At 41.2% G+C, this 25396-nt stretch overlaps 1 protein-coding gene across 2 annotated transcripts in view; it reads right to left on the bottom strand.

Moving 5' to 3' along the window:
* PRKCA (protein kinase C alpha) overlaps positions 1-25396 on the bottom strand; it is a 136568-nt gene that overhangs the window by 45165 nt on the left and 66007 nt on the right. For both annotated transcript variants that reach the window (XM_050318994.1, XM_050318995.1), the window contains exons 4-5: positions 7118-7229; positions 6276-6404 (exon numbers count right to left, since the gene is read on the bottom strand). In XM_050318994.1, coding sequence (XP_050174951.1) covers positions 6276-6404; positions 7118-7229 — 241 coding nt within the window. The remainder of the gene's footprint in view (positions 1-6275; positions 6405-7117; positions 7230-25396) is intronic.

The raw sequence follows: 25396 nt of genomic DNA, 5'->3' as shown, positions 1-25396 counted from the left end.
CAAAGGCACCCTCTCTTGTGTGGGGGTGAAAAAGTTAAATGAAAAATAACCCCGTGAAAATAAATCAACTCACCGTGGCTGAGTTGTGCCATAGCTGTAATGACAGCAGCAATCTCTTACTGCTTGATAATTGTTAGTTAATGAAACTCAACACTGTGCTAGGGATGTTACTCTAAATTAGAGATGGTTGAAGTGAGGTGAAGTGGAGCATAACTTGGGCACAAACCTAAAATATAATCTGTCAGTTTTCTGTCGTGACTATTAAGGATGGGAACAATCCCTGTTCTGAGCAAAGCAGCTGCTACAAGTTGAATTTCCCAACATCTTGTCCAGATTGGACTCTTAATGGGGACTGAGACACCACACAGATGAACACACAACAAAGAGAAGTATCCACCAAATTTTAACAAATCCCACCTTGCCCAGGTTTTCCTTCCAAAAACAGAAATAGGGGGGGAAAAAGTGCCATTTTCCTCCTTGTTAAACGAAGGAGAGATCATAAATGTCTATTCAGCAGAAAATGTAGACTATTTGATGCCTGTCCTAAGGCTCTTCTATCATGTGCTCCTTCTAAAGCAGCAGAATCCACCTAGGAGCCCTGCCTGCAGCTGGGACACCCACCTTCCCAGGAATAGGATAAAGACAGAAGCAAACACAGATCTTGTTCTTGAAATAAAAATCTAAATAAAACAGAGTGGGCTGGCAGAGAACAACTGACATTTGATGTAAAGAGAAGAAACATGGGCAGAGTTTTTGAGGAATTCGGAGAGCGGATGACGAAGCTGAAACTTTTTCCATGAGATTGGATAGGTCAGGAGTTGCAAGCCATATGCAGTTCTGGATTTATAGCTTCTTGTGGCACCAGCAGATAAAATTAGTCATGGGAATGAGTAAATAAATGTTTCTGTCCCTAGAACAAAGCTGGATGATTAGCAGCATGAGTTTACTCAGTTCCTTTTCAAGTGAGTCACAGCTACCTTTTTCCTGAATTCCCAAATGTTGATAATAAACCAGTTTAGTGATCACAGCAACCATTTTGTGCCAATCTTTTACTCCCCACAGGCGACTTAGATGAGCAGAAATCTCTCAACCACATGCCAATAACTGCTTTTAGAAGACAGTTCCAGTCTCCAGCGGTCTGGCCTGGCACAATATCCAGAGAAACGAAGGAAAAGGGAGGCTGCTGTGAGCTCCAAGAGTCAGCTCCAAGTTCCTGTCTTCACACAATAAAGCATTAGTAAATTATTCCATAATTCTCACTGCCTCCTGAAGAACACTCTAGCACAAATCCCAGTGATTTGCCCAGTTTTCAGATGACTGAGGTGAGTGTCAGAGGATCTTGTATTCTCAGCCAAGGCATTTCCTCCCCAGTTCCTCACTGCACTCCCCTTAACCACAGTTCAAAAGATTTACCCATTACTGAAAATAGTCCTTCTTCCAATTTTTGGATTTGTACTTTCTTGTATGCAGAATCCAAAGCTGCCTCCAGAACTTCTCAGCTTTCATTAAAGACTTATTAGGAGGTTTTATTAAAACTCACTAAGTGCTTCCTTTCTGGAGCTGGTTGTGACTCACATGGACAACTGGCTCTGAAACAAATCCTGCTTTTCAGGCAGTTTCCAGTTTCTGCACAGTTCTCACCACTAAATGGGCTTTCAGATACGAGACTTTTCTCTGTTCCACAACTACTCCCCTGCCCAGGTAACATTTCTTTTCATATCCCTCCTGAGCCCAGTGATCCCATTACCTGAGCCCTGAAAAATGGCCATATAAGGAGCCCCTGCACTGCCCAGGTGATGTACGAGACTTACATGATTTATTTCCTTCTCTAGAACAAGCCAAAATATGAACCAATTTTGCAGGACATTTTTATTTCTCTGTATTTATTAAGATATCCTCTCCTACTAACAAAAAAAAATGTACCATCATCCCTAATGATACTTCCCAAGTTTTTGTGCCTGCAGTAGGTTCTCTGCTTTCAATTTTAACTGGAAATCTCCTGGGAGCAATTCTATTTTATTTTTAAAATAAGATTATCTTTGTAAAAATTATCATTAATCACTACTGGGTAGGAGAGCTGCTTAATGGAACATAAATCTTGACACAAGATGGATCAAATCGTCTGAAAAAGGATTCAGACCATTAAATTTCTAATTTTATCTGTCTATACACTTACCTAAACATATAGGATTTACTTAATATTTCTGTATGCATGTAGATGGCCATTTATGAGAAATTAATGTTCTTTTTAAATACCATGCATTGCCTATTTCTTCATGGCAAAGTAAATTTAATGACTGAAATGGGAAGGAAACTTTCTGTTGTTATCATTGCTAAAGGCAAAGCTTTTCCTGTAATGACTGCAGCAACCCTGCAGATTCTGGGGCTGTCACAAAAGAGATATTAGTGAAGCAAACCACGAGATCTGTGTTTTTTGAGACATTAAAAATGTCTCCCACATGCAAGCAATTATTTGGGATCACTTTATAGACATTTGGTACTAAAAACTGGTCAAATATCGAGAATATTCCTGTATGTTCCCGTTTAAAACCACTTGCAGATATTATGAAGTTAATGCTTACAGCCACTGACCTAAAAAAACATAAATAAAATTATCAGAGTGCTGTGTGTGGCAAGATCTTCTAAGGAAAAGAAAATTTTTATGAGACTCTAGAGATGTGCCAGAATCCTGCGAGTTTGTCTGGGCAGAGGCTCCTGGCCCAGCTGCCCTCAGCAAGCAGCGTGACAGGCCATTCATATGCAGAGCCAGGAGGTGGCTGAGCGTTCATACACTCATAAATAATTTGGAGAATGTGCAGGGGGGAGCACAGAACTCCCGAGGACGTCGTTGCTGCTCCGTGTGCTCCCAACCCCTGCAGGGATCGCTGCCAGCTCTCCTCTCCTTCCCAACGCCAGAGGCATCACCAAGGAACAACACCCCATTTTCTGTATTCTTGCAGCTTAGAAAAATAGATTTAACCCCCTCCCCCTGAAAACTCTGGGCTGTGTCTGTGTTTTAGCAAGGTTTATGTAACAGTGGGGTGCATTAGCTGCCAGCAAGTCACTACCACCCTGTCTCTAAATTGGTGTCGTTCTTCCCTGTCAGCTGCTGTCACATCCAACTCCCAGCCACTCCCAGGGCACAGTTTAGGGTCCCAATAGCGTGGCAGCTTTTTATAAATCAGTGCACCAAATGGGGTTATTCTTCTCACCCAGGTTATTGTTCGTTCACTATAAAAATAATCCCAAAATAAAATTAAGAACAAAATCGCAACTGTGATTCAACCACCTACAAACTCGCCCTGAATTATAAAACGGGTCAAGAAGTAAATGTAAGAGTGAAAAAACTTGTAGCACACATCAGGGGGAAGAAAATTCAGTGCAAAAAGCAGAGATTAAGAATAGCAGAAACTGCTTTATTATGCCTAAGAGCAAAACCCCCATGTCGATCCAACCTATGAAAGGGTCATGAACTCAGTGATTTCAGAGATAAGCAATTCAGGAGTGTTGCTATAAAAAGAAAACTACCCCACTGGTTTACTTCAAGTGCAATAAATTATTAATATTCAATGCAACTCCCAAGCAAGTAGCTCAACCACTGAAAATAAACCATTGATGTTTAAGAACTTCAACACAAACGAGCAGCCCTGGCAAGATGGGGAGCTTTGGCAGAGTATACCAACCCAAAATTCCTACTCATTCGTGAAGAAGTGTTGCAGGGTCTCTACAATTCACACAGGAAAACCTGCACGTCCGTGTTTATGCACCTGGATTGAGGATCTGGCCCAGTTAAACGGAATTAAGTGTGTTTATACAGAGGACTGAGTCATGCCCACCATTAGTTCAATTCAAAACCTGCCAACTTGGGAGATTTTAGATAATCTGACTGAGCCACTGGCCAGCCACATCTGACAGAACCCAGCCTTGTCTCCTTCCTAGAATTCACTGGGGGGGAAGAAAACTCAGTCCTATTTACAACATTCCATCAGGAAAACACTTGTGTGTGTGTGTATGTGTGGACTGTGGTGCTTTTTGGAAACAAAAGGCACCACCAAACCCTCTGGGCAATTCTGCAGAGGCAAAACCAAACTGGGGTGTGCTAAACCCTGTCCCCTAAATGTCCATATCCTGCAGTTGTCATCTGGGAGCTGTGCCCTCCCGGGCTGCCCTGGCTGGGGCTGGGAGGGTCGAGCTGCCCGTGGAAGCGATTTGCGAGATGCCAACCCCAGTGCACGTCTCCATTTAGCAGCACAAATGTTTTGCATGCAATCAAGGCTGGCTAGGAAAGAACCAGCAGGAACTAATTAACAACCAAAACAGGATGCAGAGCAGAGATATTAAGGAATTCAGCTGAAGCAGTTCAACACCTCCAGAGTAATTCCTTTGAAAAAGATTCAGACAAAGGTTCAAACCAAACAGTCAATCGTCGATTATTTTTCCTGCTGTTCCTAAACCTCCTGGACATTTAATTCACCTCCTTTCCCAAAGCTGAGGGCAGTGATATTGTGCCTGGCAGCTCTGGGAACTGTATATTCTAACAAAGGTTTTCTCCATAAATATTTTAGAAGCAATGACAATCTAGGAGAAATTTTTTTGCATAGCAGTGTGTCCATGAACTAACTGACAACTGCTAATTTCCTTTTCAGTTAAACACGCACAAAAGGCACCTGAAATGTCATTTGGGCTTAGTCTGTACAGCATTTTTTTCTTTAAAGGAACAAAAAAGCAGCTTACTTTCAGAACAACCATCACTTTTATTTAAAGAAGTTTAGAAATGTTGAGAAGCCTCAACCACAACAGCAGCCCTGAAATTGTTTTATACCTAACAAGGTTATAGTAAACATTTTTCTTGTTGTCCAGAAACCTACTTAATTGTAGGATGGAAATGTTTTATTTATAAACACAATAGAAACAGCATTTGCCAAGTACACTGACACCAAAAAGAGCAATGAAGAAAACCTAAGAAATGTCTGTAACAATTTGACCACATTCATATCTCAGAGGAGACCTTTTCAAATGAAACTCTGAACTAAAAGAGTCCTTGTTTGTGCAATCGTTTTACAGGGCCTTGGTACCACAAAGACTTGTGACAAATGTTTTTGTCCCTAAAAGGATTACAAACCCACTGAATCATCAGAAAATAAGCACATGTTATTTGTCAAATTATGTGTATTATGGCAGAAAGTTGAAGCCATATTTAAGAACCTCGCTGCAGAGCGGCCTAGAATAATGCAAACATTACATTTTGTCACTTGGATGATTTTCAAATTAATTCTCTCTCATGGTACAATTGCTTTTAGAAGCTGCATCACCATCTCTGAAGTGCCTCACTACTTAGTGAAACCACCTCCTGTTAATGACAGTACCTTGGACAAATTTCCCCTCCCACGTCGACAGGAAGCGATTTGAAAAGTTAAGCTACAATTAAGCACCACTTGGGATCTGTTCTGATCCTTTCTAACTCACTTTTATCCAACTTCTCCTTTTCAATGCATTTTATGAGGTCTGACAGGAGAATATGGAGGCATTTGGATTCAGGGAGAACAGAGCCATGGAGAACACAGTGCCAGGAGGAAAACTTGCTGGCTCTGTAAGCTGTGAAAATTCAGTGGGATGGTCTCATTTCCTTTCTGCTGACCACAGACTCGGACTGGGTCAGTGTGTGGGGGGTGTGGGTGTGCAAGTCTGGGTGTGCACAACCAAAAATTACTCATAAATTCTGGGAGAAACAATTCCAAGGAAGTGAATTGCCACCCTCTCTTTCCTTCCTTTCTCTGCCTCCTCCCCATCATGGTAACCTTAAGCATAAAGAATGAGAGAATTATGTGGGGGTTTTAACTTTATAATTCACTGGGAGCAATATTTGGGATTGAATCCAAGCTGCCTTTGTTTGTTCAATACTCTGAAATACAGGAAACAACTCCTCAGCTGATGAAAGTTTAGTGCATCTCTTGTGTTCTGAAGATGATGGCAATTTCCTGAACAAGACAACCATCCTACAGGGCTGCTTTCTACATGAAAAAATATGCCATAAAAGTGGTCTTCTAATTAACATTCACGAGTTTTTAAAGCCATTACTACAGCTTTCATTTTCCTATTTATTTTTACGAACCCCAGTTCTTGATTCCGAGACACTTTGTGTGAAACCCTCACACTTCTGAAGGGAAATACTCCATCAGTGGCTTTAACACACCAAGACCTGACCGAGGCACACAAACCCACAGTGCATATTATACATTTATAAAACCTGGAAAGTTCCAAAGCGAGCTGTTTACCTGTTACTTCCAGTTTTTCACCGATGACTTCAGCTTTCAGGTAGATCCTTCCCCTTTTCTCTGTGTGGTCCATGCCACAGAGGCTGGGGACGTTTATCACACATTGCTTATGAACGTTCATGTCACAGGCTGTGGAGACAAAAAAGGTTCAGACACCCCTGAGGAGCCAATAATAAAGATCACACTGCAAACACAGAGGAAAGTGAAAGTTAAGACTAAATGCTTAATTCTTGGCCAGACTTTCAGATCACAGCTGGGTGGTTTTCAACCCAGTGACATGGCTACATCTTACAATACAGTCTGCAGGTAGTGAATAAAACACAGAATAAAACCATCTACTTCGGAACCCTAAACATAACCATTAATGATGTGCAAGGGAAAACAAAAGTGAAAATGGAATTAAGACTTGCTGGGAACATGACTAAGAAAACAGAGCATTCACGTCAGCATCACCAGTGAACGGAGTTTAAACTGATTACTGGATTTTTCTAGCAGGACACTTCCAATACAAATTAAATACAAGGAAAATACTGGACCTTGGCTACAGACTGAACGGAATTTTCAGTCTTTAAAAGGGTGTATTCAGGAGGCTTTCTCAAAACTGCCACAGCAAAGGCTCTTCAGCCACATCAAGCTGAACACGCTGTGTTCTCAGCAGCAGAGGTGATTTTCATTAGTAGATCATTATACTACTGAAATATCCACTTGAAATATAACAGGGCTATAAATAGCTGACATTTGAAACACTATTTTCCACAGAAATGAAGTAAGAGGCTGTTACCCAGGGTTTCCACTTACTTCCTAACCCACCCTTTTTGGTACCACAGAAAACCTTCACTTACTGTCACACTTCATCCCTTGGTGCAGGAGCCCATAAAGGAGGGACCCACAGTGGTCACAAAAGGTGGGGCTCCCATAGGTGTGGATCTTAAATTTGTGCTTGCTTCTGGGATCCTGGAGGAAAAAAACAGACAGATATCCTCAAGTCATAAAAAATACACCTTTAATATATGACTTCAAATACCAAAAACTTTCCAGCTCTGCAACTTCTGCCGCAGGAAAATACATTTGATTGTGTGGCTTGTTCACAGCCCTCAGTGAGGTACCTGCACTGGCACAGGCACATTGGCCTCACTTCCTAATTTTCCTTTGCTCTGGTGTTGTAAGAGTGAGTCAGCTCAGAGAACACAGCCTTGTTCCATGACTTATCTACACTGAAACTTCACTTACTGACTGCACAAGTACATAAAGTTTAATGACAGTGCTCAGCCCGTGGCTGAAGTGTCACAGACCGTGTGTCTGTTTACAGAATGTCCTTGTCACCGTTTGCCACACAAAATACAGCAGGGAAATAACTGTTAATGGGCTATTCTGAAACAGAGGGCTGGAAAATCAGCACCTCTCAGAGGGGATCAGCTTGAAACGCTGCAACTTTATAATCTACATTGTAAATCAAAAGGAACAACTTCTAACTTGGCAGGCAGTAAATATTTTAAAGACACTGCTATTCCCATCAGGTTTTTGAACTGAGAAACTTATAGCAAGGACATTTTAGCCACCAGCAGCTTGGAAATGTTTCCTAATTTAGGACCAGGGGAAGGGAATACACTCAAATCACTTAAATGTATGACACGTCCAAAGACATTTGCTGTTCCTCTAGGGGTAGAGATCCCCTCTGGAAAACCAAGACACTTACATAAAAGGAATAAATCACAAACTCAGCATGTTCACCCATGCCAGGCCCATTCCACACACACCAGACTGAGATGTGCAGTGCTCAAACAAAGGGGGCAACAGCCCTGTCCTGTGCACATCCTCTCTGATATCCATCCTGATACCCCTCATGGCCATTTCCATCCCAAAATGTATTTTAGTCACAACTACCACTGCCCAATCTTGATCAGGAAGAGCAGCAATTCTTCATTCAAAAACACACTGAGGTTTGAAATGAATCCTTGTAACATTCTTTTCAGAGTTTTATCATGAACCTATCACCATTATTTTTTCACTGCACAGGAAGAAATTGTACAGCATCCAGGCCAACAAGTAAAGACTTTACATTAGGAATTCAAATGGAGACTGTTTCAATAGCTCTGCTTGTTACACAGCCCGAGATATGAAATACAAACTGCTAACAGCCGTATTTATTTAGTAAACAAAGTTAACCCACATGGAGTGACACCCAGGGCTCCAGACAACATCTGGTTCGTTATTTATTGAAGATATAGCAAAGGGCCTCGTGGCACAGGGTCATGGGAACGTTGCTTTACAAAAGGGTTCAATTCAAACCACGGTTGGGAAGCTAATTCTTCCTTAAATTGTTTTGTTTAGGAGCCAGGAGGGGACTTGTTGCCTTAGAAATATACCCACTTAAGCATAACTCTGGTAAGCACATCTGTGGCTGAGAAGGACAAAAGCTTCCAAGAATGACACTGAATAAACAGAGTTTTAAAGTTGTGTTTAACCTCTGATGTAAGTGGTATTTATGAGCATAAAGTAATGATACAGGAGGGAAGGAACTATGGGAAATTATTGTAGTGAATGTCTATTAAATACATTGAGCCTGTATATTCTCCCGAGATTATATCACACCACCAAATAATTTCATTCCAAACAATGGAACATCCATGTAATTAAGTGAAGCAGGGGGGTGTGTGGCTTAAAAATGTTGTGACATGAAAGGACAGCGCTGCTGCTCTCACTGCAAAGCAACACCAGCTCGTGTGCTCCTGTGCCTAATTCAGTGTGACTCCAAAACCCCAGGAAACAATGAAATAAAACCAGTCACAGGAATAAATAAATCAAGTTGAATCAAACTTTGGAGTTGGCCCTGCATGATTCATTATATGGTATTTGAATCATCATTTGCTTTCTATAACAAATGCCTGTTTTCTACCCTTCGATGAAAGTCCTTACTGGAGGATGTTTCAGATGAAAAAATTTATCATGAATTAATTTTTTTAAGGAGCAGCAAGTAAGTTCTGGCTATTATTAGTTATTATTCTCTCTGCACACGTGAAGTCATTCCAGGCAGAGCATAATAAAAACAGGACAATGGAAAACGGTCCCAAAACTACTCCTGAGCTGGAAACTTGGTAGGAAATCTCTTTCAAAATCCCTTTTATACCATCTAAACAGAAGAACCTAAAAAACATTTAAACCCTACAAATAAGAGAGTGCACTCTTCATCAGTATTTAATCCTATTTTCTGTTTCAATTCTAGGCTTTTTGAGGTTTTTTCGGTAAATGGAAGTATAGAAGACAACTTTATTTTGCCAGCAAGTCTGAGCCCATCTAGAGAAAGCCAAGAGATCACTTCCACCCATCACAGATGATAAACCCTTTTAATCTTATTTTTATATTAACAGGGATTTTTCATGCACTTACAACTACCCTTGAATCTATAGTTTGCATTTTAATTATAAGCAATCATATTAATAATAATTAGTACATTGCCAGGACTAATTACTTACATTACCAGCAATTATTTAATTAGTTGTTAACGCTTCCCAGTGTTAAAAATGCATTAAGGGACTTATTGGAATCATACAGGAAATATCATCATATTCAGTATTTTTTGGCTAAAGGAAAACCATGGAGCTAAAGGAAAGCTCCTGTAAATTTTCTTCAAATATCCCCTTTTCATCAATGTAAACTTTCAATAATTCCCAAAGCAGAGCTGGCAGTCCCATTTCATAGTAAACACAGGGAGCCAAGCCAGGATATGACAGATGAACTGCCAAATAATGGCTGCTATTTGCAAGAGAATTGAACTTTGCACTAAACTTGGCATAGATTAATTGTGAAACTCTAAAGGGAAAACCCACTTCTGCTTCCAAAATCCGTCAAAATTATGGAGGGGGAAAGTGGCAATGGGAAAGCAATGGGAAGGCACTTGTTCAGCAGTGATGAATGATGTGCTCTATTAAAATTCATGTTCTTTTCATGCTAAAAAGTGAATTCTGTGCTATGTTAAGACAATCCCCCATTTCTGTAAGAACAACTGAATGCAATATAGCATAATTAAATGGGAAAGGAAACTGGGCAATCAATATCACTGACATTTAAATATTTGTCTTTGAAAAACCCTTAAAGTGGTAAAAATCTGCCCAGTGCTCTGCAATTCGACCACTTTCCAACAGACTGGGTTTCAGAGCCTGTAATGACACATATGGGTGCAGCATCCCTATAAAGATGAACAGCAATTGGGCATCTACAGCCCACACAGCTCTGAAAAAAAATCAAAATATTATTCATTAGTCTCAAAGCAGAGACAAGATTGCACAGAGTCACAGTGACCAGGAGATGTGGGCTGCTCGAGGTGGAACTACTGCCAGGAAACCAAAAACGGAGCAGAAACCCTTAAAAAAATAAATCATGAGTTTGCAGAAGTGACTCCCCCTGCCAAGCCAGCTCTGGGTGTGCTCTAAGGAGTTCCGGGAGCCGGGCAGGAATCCAGGCAGGAATCCAGGCAGGAATCCAGGCAGGAATCCTGCTGCACTCCAGCAGAGGGAAGCAGAAGAACACAGAGGCATCTCCCCAAACCATGTTTGTCCCTCCATCTCCTGCCACCGGGCTCTGCCTTGCCCAGGGCAGCAGCTCTGCCACCATCCCTGCTCCTGCCTTTGTTTGGCCCAAACGAATCCACTTCCTTTACTGAAGAGCCATGGAAAGCACCCCCTGCCAGGAACCATTCCATCATTTTTGGGGCTCAGAGGCAGAGGAGGAGGGATGCAATAATTGAAAGCTCCTGGTTACCCATCAGCACATGTCAAACTGTGCTTTAGCACATCACAAACCAGCTTATGAGCAACATATTTCAGAATTCATCCAAAGAGCTCCCTTTTGATTAGGATTTTATTCCCCCTGATAGCAACACTGAACCCGCTATCATTTTGCAGGCATTAAATCACCACGGGGCTTTCGAGTATAAAATACACAAAGCCCCCTTAAAATATCCAAATTACTTCACTTAAACTAAAGAAAAGAAATAATTCCTGTGCCTCAGCAGCATCAATGGTGGTACTGCTCGTGTTCCTGTTGAAAAGAGGGGTGACCACACATTCCATATATGCAAAACAACATCCAAATTGTTACAAGAGGTACCAGCTCACTGTCCCTCCTCACCAGCAGGAAAGCCCCAAGAGACTGGCAGGTGTTTTCCTCTCTTTAATACTCAGCCTTTAGACATTTCCTACTGTGACAGAAACACTGATTCCTACATCTTCCTCTCTGTCCCCCCCTCCAAATGTCTCTAAAGTATGGATTGTAAGGAGCTCTGCTCCAGCAGATCAATGAAACCGCTGCAATTTGTACCGCATGTATTTCACTTAAAATAGGTTTAACTTCCCCAAGCAAATATCAAGTTAATAAAACATATTTAAGAGGAACCAAGCATGGTTTTCTCTCCACAGAGCCAAATCCCACATTCATCCCACGCCCTCCTCGGGCAAGTTTCTGTTTCAGCTGTGAAAGTCTCCAGAATCCAGCTTTTCCAAGCACCTTCCAAGCAAGCAACCACAATATCCCAGAACCCCACTCAGGTCCATGTCTGTTTGAGACACCTTCTTCTGTTTGCTGTTTATTTTCCTACTGAGACAACAAAAATATTGGTTGGTGAGTTATTTGCTTGGCATCTCAATTTGAGAAAGCAGCTTCAACCTTGAGGAGCTGCAAGAGCCAAATGCTTCTACTGGAAATAACTTCCAGGGCTTAAAAATATGGTTTCTATGATCAGAACTCAGGAGCAAGAACAGTCAAAACTCCTTGTTCAACTGGTCACCAGCTTTGCTCTTCCCTGGATGGATGAGATTGAAAGCAGAGGGAATCTGAGACTCTTGGGAACGATTAGGACAATATCACTTTTTAAAAACAAATTAAGAAATGCTGAAAGTTTGTTTGATATTTCACCTCTCATAGCCACAGCATAGGGAAGTTTTACTGATTTCAGGAAAGTACAATAAAAGATAAGACTTCTACTGCCTGAAGAATCAAAAATGTCCCAGGGGGGCTGAGGGTGGACGGGACCTCTGAGACCCCCGAGCTCAAACCTGGCTCAAAGCAGGGCCAACCACAGAGCAGTTGGGTTTTGCAGATGGTCATGGGGTTACTCCTCCCCAGCAAGACTCCACAGAGCTCCAAATCCACCTGCCAAGCACCCGAAAAACATCTTGTACAGGTTGAGATGCAGCTCCTGCAGCGGAGGAGGAGAGGAATGGCACGACCAGGATTTCTTACAGGGTGAGAAATCACACACAGGCTCTTTCCAGGAATCCTTGCTCCAGGCAGGATTTGGAGTGTCGGTGTTTGGGATGACTCAAGGGGATAACTTGGACAAGGAATTCATTCATTCATTCATTCAATCCACTGACACTTGCAGGATGGGAAACCTGAACACAACTGGGAGGTGTTCAGAGCATAAGTGGAGTTTATTCAACTCTACAACAGCAGTGGAAGGTAGTGCTGGGATAAGGAAATGAAGACTAAGCAAAAATACAGGTAATAAAACCTATGTAAATTAATCTTTGAGGCTGTACAACAGTGATGCAAAGGAGGAGAGAAGAGATGGGCTCTAATCCATGCCGGATTTCAGAGCTAAGGCAGGGAAGGAGCCCCGAGCTCCTGCACACACTGCTGTGCAAACACTGCTGTGCTCCTGCACCAGCACCTCCGAGAGCAGCTGCACTACAGCAAGTTCAAAATGCAGCCCATTCCTGCCTGGGTTCAGGGGTTGGAATGACATTCAGAAATGAAGACTGATTCTGAAGTGCTGCAGAAGAAAAGCCTTTCGTGATAACAAGTGACAACCCAGCTAAAAATAACAACAAAAATCTCTTTTCCCGTCGCTGTTACTAAGACCACTTCTGTTATTAATCACTCTGAAAAGAGTTAAGAAGGTTCACAAACAGAAAAAAAAATTGTATTTAATTAAAACTAACAAATTTCAATCAGCTGTTTCTTCTCTGTACTTGTATAGAAAGGGGACAACTTGAACATGGTTCAAAAATGATTCAAAGGCTGATTTTTCAGTCCCCTCCTGGAATTCACAGTAAATTATTATTTTTAATTAAAAGAAACAGGTGGTCATTGAATAAACTGCTTTTGATTGCTGCCTTTTGTTCCTGTTCCTCTTGGATAGAATAGAACTGATTAAGTTGGCAAAGGGAGAAAGAAGATCTGCATGACTGTACTCCCAGGGATTTGTAATTTCCTAATTACTAGAAAGACAGATAAATTCGGAAGGGACTTGGTGTTTACTGGCTATTTTTTCCTCATTCTTTTTTAATGAAGAAACTGCAGTATAATTACACAAAGTGCATAAACAAAAGATCCTGTTAGAAAATGATTCATGAGCAGGAGAAATGGAGAAAGATTTTGTTTCAGACACAACTTCACATCCCATTACCACGTGGAAATAATTTCAATACAGACAAAATCCAGGGATCTGGATTCAAAAGGAGTACTAGAAAAAGAGAGACACAGCTGTATATGGCTTGCTTAAAAACCCTAATTTATTAGTTTTATTATTTTGTCATTTGTTAATTAATTTGTTGAAGATGCACTTTACAACACAGAGCATCCTTTTACACCTTGAATGTGTATTAAACTATATATAGTTTAAACTGATCAGCTGGGAAAAGTAATTTTGATAAATTCCTGCTGTATTAGGAGAGTATTGATATTGAGAGGTACAATGTGGTGAATTGTTCAGTATTCCAGTTACAGGAATAGTTATCTGTTCTTCCCAAAGGAGCTGCAATGTGGTTGGGTGCAGTGCATCATTAATGTAATAAAGCATTTAACACCAACAGGTAACGTTGTCTGCTGTCACTGTGTGGCAGCAGGTTGCAAGAGGATTATTTTACATTATTATAACAATAATTTCTCATCAGTTCTTAAATATTTAAATATATTTGTGTACAATACCTCTTCCTCAGTTCTCAAATATTCCCAAATATTTCATTACTGGCCAACTTGCTCATGCTAGAGAAGATATGACTTATTTTCTCCCCCCATTACCCTCAGCTGGAGCTCATAATATCCTTCTTTCAGTCACTTGAAGGGAAAATGGAATGAGAAAGGCTGAACTTCACCTGAAATGCCCCCATTTCCCTGTAGGAGCAGCGACCCCGAGGGCAGAGGTATCAGGTCAAGCAATCCAACATCTGCTGTAATTTGAGCACTGTTCATTCAGGGAAGTGGTACATATTTATCCAAGAATAAGGGGGAAACAGGAATGGCTCCAGACACCCTTTGAGAAGCAATTGCAGCCCTAAGTCAAGTTCACTGGTGGCGTTTCAAGGCTTCAAAAAGCGTCTTTGTGACCCCGAACTTGCTGAGTGCTGACAGAAGACGACAAAAATGCCGTGAACTCAAGCCCTTATTTGTAAAGCCAAACCTGCCCTCACTTCGTTCAGTCTAAGGTGGTTTGAACAAAGGTCTTGACAACTTATCAAGTGACAGATTTGAGCACAGAATCATGAGTTGATTTGCCAAAAAAACCCCAAAAAAAAACCCCAGAGCAAAGGAGCAGCGGCGCTACGAGCAGGGAGAAGGGAGGCAGTTTGCTGAGCTGCTGCTCTTCCTCTGAGCTAATTCAATATGCAAGGCCCTGAATAATAACTGGTTTACATTTCCCACTCCTCCTAAAATGGTGAGGAACCCAACAATTTATAAAGGCAAACCTTACTCGTTCTCTTCCTGCACCTATTTAGGCAGCACCTTCTCTTCTTCCCACCTCCCACAGCAGCAGCTGGCAAATTCCAGCACAATTCCCAGGAAAGACACTTCTGTGTCTGGATGTATTGCCACCAAACAGGAACATGCAATATCCATACATGCACTGGCACATACACCTTTGGTTTTTTGGACACAACTTCACTGCAATCTTGCACTGATGCCTGTTAATCACATCCAAGCGAACAAATGCATTTAAAAACTTTCCTCTCCGTTACAAAACGACCCATTTGTTTATTCCGGTATAATGGTAAACCTGTGGTGAACTGAGCACAAAATCACTGATTTTTGAAAAGTCTGAGGAACTTCTGCTTCGAAATCAGTCAGAATTTCATAGCTCAGCCGCTCCCCTCTCACAAGAACCTGTGGGCTGTCCTGGTGCTCCTCATTTGACAAACTTTATTAGAGACAGACACGAGTTTGAAACACCCGAGCAAATTGCCTTCAAAGTTACTCACTGAATAATGCATTATTGCCTGATATTTTATACATTGGTTAAGCACCAAGAAAAAGGCAGGAAGGAGGGTAAAATATGCATAATTTAAACTGACTGTCTCGTTTCTGTTCTTCATCTCAGTTCTGTCTTTTGAGAAGTACGAACATTAGTACCTACAAACCAGGCAGATATTTCACAAAACAAGGCAGTTTTGCTCTCCAAAGACAAAAATCCCATGGAACAATTCCACATATGAATTATATAAATGACTGCAGGATTTGCTTCAAATATGTTTATCTCCAAATCCACACCTCAGTGTGAAAAACACTGCTTTCAATAAATCATAGCCAGGATCCCACCATGGAGGATACTCAGGCACAGAGTCCTTGAATGATCTTTTACATTGTATAACCACTGAAACACTATTTATTTCTGCATTGAACAGATGTTTTTTCCATATGTCTAAATAACCCTTCTTCAGAAAAGTAACTCAAGCACATTAGATTTTGCAGACCAAGGAATACAGGCATCAGACTTGCTAGTATTTATAGGACACTTGGTATCTTTTCTACAGCAAAGGCAGGATCTTCTCTCTGGAAAAAGTCACTAGTCCTACTCCTCTGAGTAAAATATAAATAGGCAGCTAAGAGGGGATGTGCAAAATGCTCTGACATTAGCTTCTGTGCTCAAGTGCTGACCTTCCAATGGCAGAGATCCCAGACAAGCTGTCTAGTCCATAAAATTCTTCCATGGCATTGTAGCAGTTTCTATTTATCAGCTGGTTAAAAACTCAGAAAACAATACTGAAACTTGAAGAAAAAGTTAACAGCATCCAGTAAACCCCTGAGAGAATGACAGGCTTTTAGTACAGCCTCCTAATTTGCCAACTTTTGGAAGCTCTGTTTGTGTTTTAACCTAAAACTTGATGCTGCTATTAGAGAGAAAAGTGTTTTGCTGTTCCCACAGCTGAGAGCACACTCAGATTAAAAATAAGAACTGACACAAATCTGCTGTCCCTTGGGCAGAATGTGACCCTTTTGAGGTTTTCTAATCAAAAATGTGAACACAATAAGGACTGTTGTAATCACACCAGAGAAGTGCTGGAAGCCCTGGAAGAAGGATTTCCTCACGGCTGCCGTCACCGCGCTGCTCCGGAGGCTGAGTGAGTCTCAACTGCTTCACAGCATCAGGAAAGGTCCTCACAGCATTTAGCAATGAATAATAAAATCTATGAATATTTAATGGCTGGCAATTAACTGTGCACTGTTCAAAGGAGAAGAAAAAAAAAAAGGAAATACAGAAAGGCTTCACCGAACCATTTAGTGACAGTGCAACATCCTCCTCCAGCCTCGAGACCCAGCCACAGGCAGGAGTTTCAGTAATAAGCATTTTTCCATCTCCTTCTTTAATTACAGTGTTTTTCTCAAGGCTGCTGATGGCAGAGGAGCTTCCCAGATTCCACTGAAGGCTGTGGCTTTGGAAGGATGCCTGCACAGAAGCCCTTTGCTGGCAGAGTGCTTCCAACAAAGGGAAGACGAGTTTAGACTCTGACATTTTATTTCTCAGGCATCACTTGTGGGTAAAACATCCCCCGGTGGAGACACTGCACTGAACACCTACACCAGAGCACCATGAACCTCTATAAATACTTGGAATTGGGAACATGAACCAGGGCCAAACTGTCCAACAATCCTTGTCCATGACACCGACTGGAACAGTTCTTGAGTTTCCAGGCCAAGGAAGGCCCTTCAGTGCATGTTCCTCTTTCCTCCTCCTCTCTGGAGTGAGAGGTCTCAGCCAGGGGAAATTATTGGTGTCCTAAATGCTGCTGTGCATGTCATCCATCACTGATAAAATTCATCTTCTTGAGTGCTACCAGTCCTGTTTTATACAGAAAATGTATATGCAAGAGCAACAGGCAAAAAAAAAGAGCGAGAAAGAAATAAAAAAAGTAAAAAGCTTAAATTTAATAAAAAGAGTAAATAAATAAAAAAGAGCAAAGAAAAAAGCTAAAAAAAGGTAAAAAAGTAAGAAAACACTGGAAAGACCTTCTGTTGTATTCCTAAAAGGTATTACAGAACAATGCTCATCAGGATTACAGAGCAGCATTCTGGAAAATTGCTTGCATGTACAGCAGTTGAATTAAGTGCCTTTTTCCTCATCTGCAAGTAATGTAATTTTTTAAAAGAAGAAGCAAAGAAACTGCTCTTCCACTATAATCCAAATACACAGATTAACAGAGGCTTTTTCTAGCCTGCTAAACCTTTGTAAGGCTGCTTCCAAAACAATTATTGAAATTAATCCCAGGTACAAATGGAGCTGCACAATATTAATCTTGCTGAAAGAAAAATCGGACGTGATAAACATGCAGAAGACTGACATGAAGAACAGGAAAAAAACCTGATCTTTGTAAACCAGTTTTGCTAGAACTGGTCAGCTGATGGGCCTGTGGGGCCACATGAACATTAGTGCTGTCACTCAGATGTCCATCTTTCCTTCTGTAGTGGCCACCTTGGCAACAACTTGGACACCCACAGCCTACCAGGAAGAAACCGGAATAAATTCAAGGTGTTTCTTTAGCTGAAGGTAAATCTAAATATAAAAACCTGGGAGAAAAATCCTTCCATAATTGACTGTCCTACGTGCACAACAAGGAAAAATTGAAGTGCAGAGCAAATATCTATGAATTGGCAGCCAGAAATGATGGTGTGTCTCCAAGAGTGCTTAAGAAAACTCCCTTCATCACAGAAAACGTCTCCTCGTCCTTAAATGAAACAAACTGGAGGAAACAATAACACTTGCCCTCCAGATGAACTTTCACATTTCCAAGAAAACAAACGGTCGCAGATAATACTTTTACAATGTACATAATCTGAGCTATTAGATGGCAACGTAATGCAATTAGCATGACGTGGCTTAATACTCACATAAATCCTTCTGTTACAGTTGATACTGAGAATTTCATACTGAGGAAAAAAAATACATTTCCTGCATTGTTCCTCACTGGTTTTTGATAAAAATACAGTAAGGGATGAATTTCAGAGTTGCACTAAATGCTTCATCTGTTCAGAAAAAATAAAGGTGTGGTGCATCAAGTAGGCAGAGTGTTTTCCTGCCTGTTATTCCATGGATGGAATGCCTTACACAACAGAGCTACAGTTATGGTGCAAAATGTCCTGCAGCCCCTCTGATCCAAGACTAACATTGAGTATCTCTTGATAAGAAAGGCTTGTGGTAAATCCTTCCTTCAGGAAGTGGAGAGGACAGAACGTGCCAAGATGTGGGACTGAGCCTCACGTGACTGCCACAGTCCTGATCAGATCCATGGCATGCCCAGCAAATTCATGGAGGGGTTGTAAAAATAAAGTTTTTTTTAAAATTACAAAAAAAAAATACCTGTTTTTTCCCCCACTGCTATAATGAACATCTTAATTCTTTCCTATATTCTGGACATTTCTGTTTAGTCAGGATCATACCTGAGTGCTGTGCCAGTTTAGGTTTCAGCTGGAACTCCCTACCTTGCCCTTTGGGGGATTTATGACCAGCTCTAACGCCTTGAAACAGTCCCAGGGACAATGACAAAGCACTTGTCTGCTCCAGCACACTCAGCCTTTGCAAGTGCTGCTGGAATTTGACCATTTCTGAAGCCAAAACTGGTCGCTGACTTTGCACCTCCCACCCTTCGGATTAATTCCAGGCAAATAAATAATGTGGGACAAAACCTATAGAAGGGCAAAGCTCAGTTCAGCCACCAGGCACAAATCAGTGCTTTATATACACAGATCCTGCCTCATAAATGACATTTCCTCTGCCTGCACTGCAGTGCTGGAGCTGCTGAGGACGAACTGTTTAACCACTTTCTGCAGATCAGTTGCTGGGGAAGGAACAGCCACACTTTGGAGATCCGATCCAAAGGAGTTACCTGAGGATGTGTAACAACCCTCCATTACCAGAAAGTGATAGAAAAACAAGTCTCAAAGGAGATCACGTCCACGAAATGAAAAGTTCTAATTTATCTGCAGCCAGAAATGCCAACAACAACCCCCACTGTGCCTTCCCTGCTGTCACTGAGAGCAGCCCCAACCCCCTGTGCTCTGGGGGCGAGGCAAAAAGGGGTCTGATCCACTTTAACATGGGCTCATTCTGACAGGTAATCAAAGCAAAACCCAGCTGAATTCCCAAGCCAGGAAGACTTTTCCTGCCCCTTTGCCCATTACTTTATTGCTGTGCCTGAAGACTCTCCCCCAGTGGACACAGCACTGCGACAGGGTCCCACTTAGCACTAAACAACTAAACAACCCCTGGGTTACTGTGAGCAAGGTGACTCTGACTGAACCTGGCACACAAATCTGTAAAAACACATCGTTCAGGAAGCAATGAATTGAAACCCGGGAAAAAACATCAGTCCAAGTTCAAACAAAAATTTAGTTTCTCAGTAAGTCAGAAAAGTAAAATTAAACTTGCAGTAAAATATAACATGGGGTTACAATGTAAAAACAGTCATGATGATGTGCTAAACATTTAGAAGATAATGTTATCTTTCCTAAACATGTTTTTGAAAGTGGTTAAAACAAATGTGTCTCTAGGAACCAGGGTTACTTTTAGCCCCAAATTCGCCCAATTGTTTCAAATCCATTCACTTGCCCACAGTTCCTGCCATTACCCCTGTGCCTGGCTCATCAATCACAGCATTAGAGATTGGCACCTCTCTACTTACATTCATCACTTCTCCATTTTCCTTCAGCACTTTGCATCATTAATTTATCAAGTCTCATTCCATTCAACTCCCACGGCCACTTTAAGTGTGACAGAGCATGGTCTTGTTCTATCGCTTCCATTTTTTACATCTTTCACGTCAGGCAAAACAAATAAGGCTACTCTGCAACAGGAATGCAACATTACGAGGAGAGCTCTCATCAGACATTGATAAAAGTTTAAGCACACGAAGCAGAAATACAGCATTAATATTTATTGTTATTATTTATAACGTGGCAGCACCCGGAACAAGTGGAGCGTTTTCCTTATACAGGCACATTCTGCTCCCTGTTTTATATGATCTCTTGGAAAAGCTCTATTAAAGCATTTAGACACGTTTTAGTACCGCAGGAATTTCACTTTTATCCACAAGATCTTTTGAAACAAGAGTAGATTTTGAGCCTGTCAAGCAGCAGAATAAATTGTCCGACAGAAAAGCAGCACAAGGGAGTTCAGCACAACCCAGTTAACTTATTAGTCAGTGCCAGACACGGTGGAAACCTTTCCCAGAGTCATCTGGGCAGCCTCAAAGGTCACAGCAAACCTGCTTTTTGACAGGCCACGTCACATTCCCAGGGCAGAAGCTACACTGGCACACCCAGGGGTTTTGTTTTTTATTTTTTTTTGAAGATTTTGCAATTAATCACTGCTCTAGAAGCTCGAAAATAAATCAGAAAAGCGCAAAATAAAGCTCTCCCACCTTCTTTTTTTTTAATCCATAACAAAACAATTTCATTTGGAAGGCACTGAACTATTGTCCAGAGATTTTACATTGTGGAACTGCCCTCTATCAGTGAACCAGGATGTATCTATGACTAAGAGAAAAAGAATTACAGCAGGTTTGATTAAATATGACATTTATCTGTGCAACTACCACCACTGAGCCACTTATTTCACAGACTAAATACAGATATCATGAGTCAGATTTTCTCCTCTCTCCTTATTACTTTCTGTACAACACTGCATTATATATATATATATATATATAAATACCTGAAATCTCATCCAACCAATCCCTGCCAAAAGAACAATTCCCAAGCGCTCCATAAGTAAAAATCAAGCAGTTCTTGTGATGGAGAAATATTAACTTAAAGTCCCAGAGCTGTGCACTGGTTTTTCATATTATATATGAGATGGTTACTCCATCTCCAGCCAGGGTTTCAGCTGGGTCTCACTGCCTGTGCCCCTTAAAAAGCACTGACTTAAAACTGCACGTGGGACTTTATCCAATCATTTCTCCTTTAACTACCAGCTGCTCTGTCAAAATATATATTATTTAGGTGTGACTTCTGCTCCAGATGCAGCTCAACCTTCTTATTGACCTGAACATTTCTGCTTTTTCAAGCTGGCAGCGAGCAGGAGGTTTCAAGCCCAACACTCACTCATCAGCACAGGTATGTTCTAGTGTCTCCTAAAATAGGTAACCTTATGTGGGACTTTTTTAAGGCCTAAATTAGGAAGAGTTTAAAAAAACAGCTTGTTTTTTTTTTTCCCCTCCCAAAAAATTACGTATCATTATTTAGCACAATTAAGTAACAGTTTATTTTCAGCCTGCCTCAGGACTGTACTAAGAAACTATATTAAACCCAACAGAATAACATTCTCATGTCTGTTCAATCAGAGAATCAGGTAAATACTTCTTCAAATCCAAGTTTTCTCTGTTAAATGAAGAGATGTTGAATGCACAGACTGAAATAATGCCCACAATATGAATGCTGAATGCTTCTAAACTAAGATTGCATGTTTAAAAACCTCCTCTCCAGAGAATAATGTATACAATTATAACTGTCTTTACATAAACTGTAGGTTAAAAAATGAACAATTACAAAAGCTGTGGATGACAAGCACTACAGGAAAGTATTAATTAGTCTGGTGGTAACGAAAAAGAAACATAAATCCTTACCCTAAAGCTTTCTGTAAGCCTTGATAAACCACATATTTGTGTTCAAATATTACCAGTTCACCCCCCATCCCCAGAGCATCATGAAATGGAGAGTTTAGAATAAGGAGTCAATCCAATAAAATGGTAATTTGTTTGGGGAACTGCAGGATCAAACGGCAACATTGATTTGAAAGGGAACTCCTCGGTTCAAAGAGGGGCAGATCTGCCTGGAGACACCGAACGTGCTGGGATTGTTTGGGGAAAAAAATACGACAAAGGAACAAAGAACAGAAGTAAGAGACAGGAAAATTAGGCAGAAAATCGGAGATGTCGCACCAAGGGGCTCGGGAGGAAGGTTCTGAAGCTCCTCACATTGTGCTACAGGGTACAGATAACACATCCAGGGAAACACCAACACTGCACATTCCCAGTGCCCACCAAGCCAACAGCAGGTCTAACACCTCCTCAGGCAGCAAGCAAATGCTCCAGGGTTCTGATCTGTCCCCCAGGCAGGGGACATCTCCTCTGCTCCATTCCCACCCCAGCACAGCCTGTCCTTTCCAACCCAACCCCTTCCAGGGCCTGGCTGAGAACGCTGGAGAGGTGAGCACCCCCTGCACACAGAACGAGGCACAAAAACCACCACCAAAGCCCTGAGCTCTGAAAACTAAGCTTTAACCAGGGGAAGAAGAAACTTTTCTGTCAATAAACGGGTGCCACACGACTGTGGAGTCAGTGTGCTGACAAGGGGACCCTCCCGCTGGTGGGACTTTATGATTCCTGAAGCAGACATCTGCTTCCAGATCCCCGGGGTTTTGAATTATTTTTAAACTCTGAACAAAGAACACTTAGTACCACATACTTCCAGTTTCACAGCTGGGTTATTTTAAGGAGGCAAGAAACTCATTGGAATAAAACTTTTTTTTTTTTTTATTTTGAAATATTTTAGCTTGAAGCTATTAATCTGCCCCTTGAGAATTAAGAAGTTCTTAGAAGACTCATTTAGAATATTCGATATCTTTCAGAGCTACAATCTTCTCATGTGGCCTTAAAATAAATGCCTGAAATATCTCACTTTAATAACCCAAATGGAGCCCTTGTAAAGGAAGGGATTGACTTTCTCCTTGATTAGAAAACTCACTCTCCCAATCTCCAAATGGAAAATGTTATCCCCATAAACATTTCCTGAAGATGAGGAGCAACGACCTTTTATTTCCACAGTGCTCTGTGAGGGCAAAGAGAGCTCTGCAACACGGGGGGTGTGGGATGGGTTTGAGGTCAGGAGATTGGGAACTGTCCCCAGGTCACTGTAGGTCAAGGCAGGACTCATTTGAGTGCAAGCTCAACAAAACCTGGGCTAATATGAAAAGGCTGCTTTTGCTAATGTTTCATCACTGACTTGACGATTGTTATTAAGTTCTTAACGAATTCAAACTCAGTTTGCTCACAGTGACATCAAGCTTTAGTAAATTCTCGTCTTATATATTTATAATGGAATTAAATTTTCCTCTTTATTGCAGAATTTTGTAGCTGTCTCAAATTTTAAGTTGCTTAACAGATGCTCCTTCAGCCTTCACTGAATCACCCAAATAACCCAAACAAAAATTACTGGTTGTCTTCTCTGTTGTTCTCTTCACAAACACAAAGAATTTTTTTTCTTTTTCTGCAGAATAATTCAATTTCTTTTAAAAGGTCATTAAAATAAGTTTTAAAGAAAATTGTGGAATGTGATTGCACAGTCTCAGCGTCTCAGGATATAATCTGGGAGGATGTTCTGGATCCAGCAAGTTCATACAAGGTCAGGACTGTGAATATCCCAAAGGAAAACCCAAAGGAAAGCAGGACAGGTCACCAAGTGCTTCAGCCTCAATCATGCTCTTACAGACATGTTTGCTTAAGAGTGACAGTTATTTAAGTCTGATGAACAGTTATTTACAACAACTCCATCTGAAGAAAATAAAATGTCACTGTCTTTTCCACTTTTAACTCGCTCTCCTGCATGAACCGTGAATATTATTACCAGAATCTCAGGAAATTCAGCCCTGTTGACAAGACCTGTAGCACGCTGCAGTTCTCACTCTTCCAAAGAGAGATGAAAAGGGACTCTGAGGGCCACTAAAAAATCTAAAAGATTTGCCAGACAAAACGATTTTATCATCTGAGGGAAAGGTGATCAACTGCTCAAAACTTCTGCCAGCCAGTTAATGAAGACACTTTGGCAGCATCTTCTGCAGAGAGCACTTCCAGCAAGAAATGAAACACCATCTGCACGCACAGAGAAGGGAAAAATAGTGGGTTTGTATTAAAAATGAGTTCCTGATCACTCATTGAGGATGAGATGAGACCTGGGGCTCAGGAGGGTAAGGTTAAATGACTGTGTTAAAAACTTAATTAAAGAGAGCAAACAAACACTGAAAAGGACTTCAGGAAAATATCCATGCCCAGTCAAGTGAAGTCCTTTTAATCACAGCAGAAGAATCCAAAATTCTAGTTCAACTTACACAGGGAAGAAAAGAGCTCTTACATCTCACTGTCAATGCCAGAGGAGGCAGGTCATGACTTCAAAACCTGTCAGCAGTCCCCAGGCTTTACTGGTTTTATCTTCTTCTGTCTAATTAAGAAGAGATGCCCAGAAATGTCTCAAACAGGTCTAAAACTTAAGACACCACCTAAAGCACAGATGTAATGGAATAATTCAATGCTGTGAATTGCCATTAGAAAAGTTACCTGGGAAATACTTAAATTCTTACAGATTTTTCCCATCATTTGAAGCATTAAGGATGGAGCAATTGCAAGTCATGGTACATCAGCAATGCACCTGTTTATCTGCTGGCCAAGCAAAATATCCTGTCTGTAGGAAGAGCACCCTGGGCCTTTCACACCTGATATAAGAGACCCCCACCTGCCCAAAGAGCTCTGAAGACAAACTTCTGAGCACCAGAAAAACAGCAGCAGTGGAGGAGATGATGTTCATCATCTTTAAATGAGGTAACACCCAGGGATGGGAGAAGGGTCGGGGCAGAAACTCCGTGGGAGCCCCATGGATAGGGAAGAAGGGAAAACACAGGTATGGAACAAGAACATTAACACTACTTAGTTAAAAAACAAACCAGGAAAACCCCAAAGCAAAGGTCTAAAAGAGTAAGAGCTGAGCAGAAATGCCCATTACAGAAGTGTGTCCACCACTGCTTGTACCTCGGTTGTGTTGCTCCTTTCCACCTGATGGGCCCTCCCAGGGGCTCTACCATTTCCTTCTCATTTAAATTTTATTTTAAATGGAAAGATGGACATTCTTATTTCATTTCCACAAAC

The sequence above is a fragment of the Myiozetetes cayanensis genome, unplaced genomic scaffold, assembly GCF_022539395.1.
Source record: "Myiozetetes cayanensis isolate MyiCay16 unplaced genomic scaffold, myiCay2020 scf22, whole genome shotgun sequence".
NCBI lineage: Eukaryota > Metazoa > Chordata > Aves > Passeriformes > Tyrannidae > Myiozetetes > Myiozetetes cayanensis.
The sequence above is the reverse complement of the archived record's forward strand: the minus strand, read 5'-3'. Positions and strand labels throughout refer to the sequence as shown.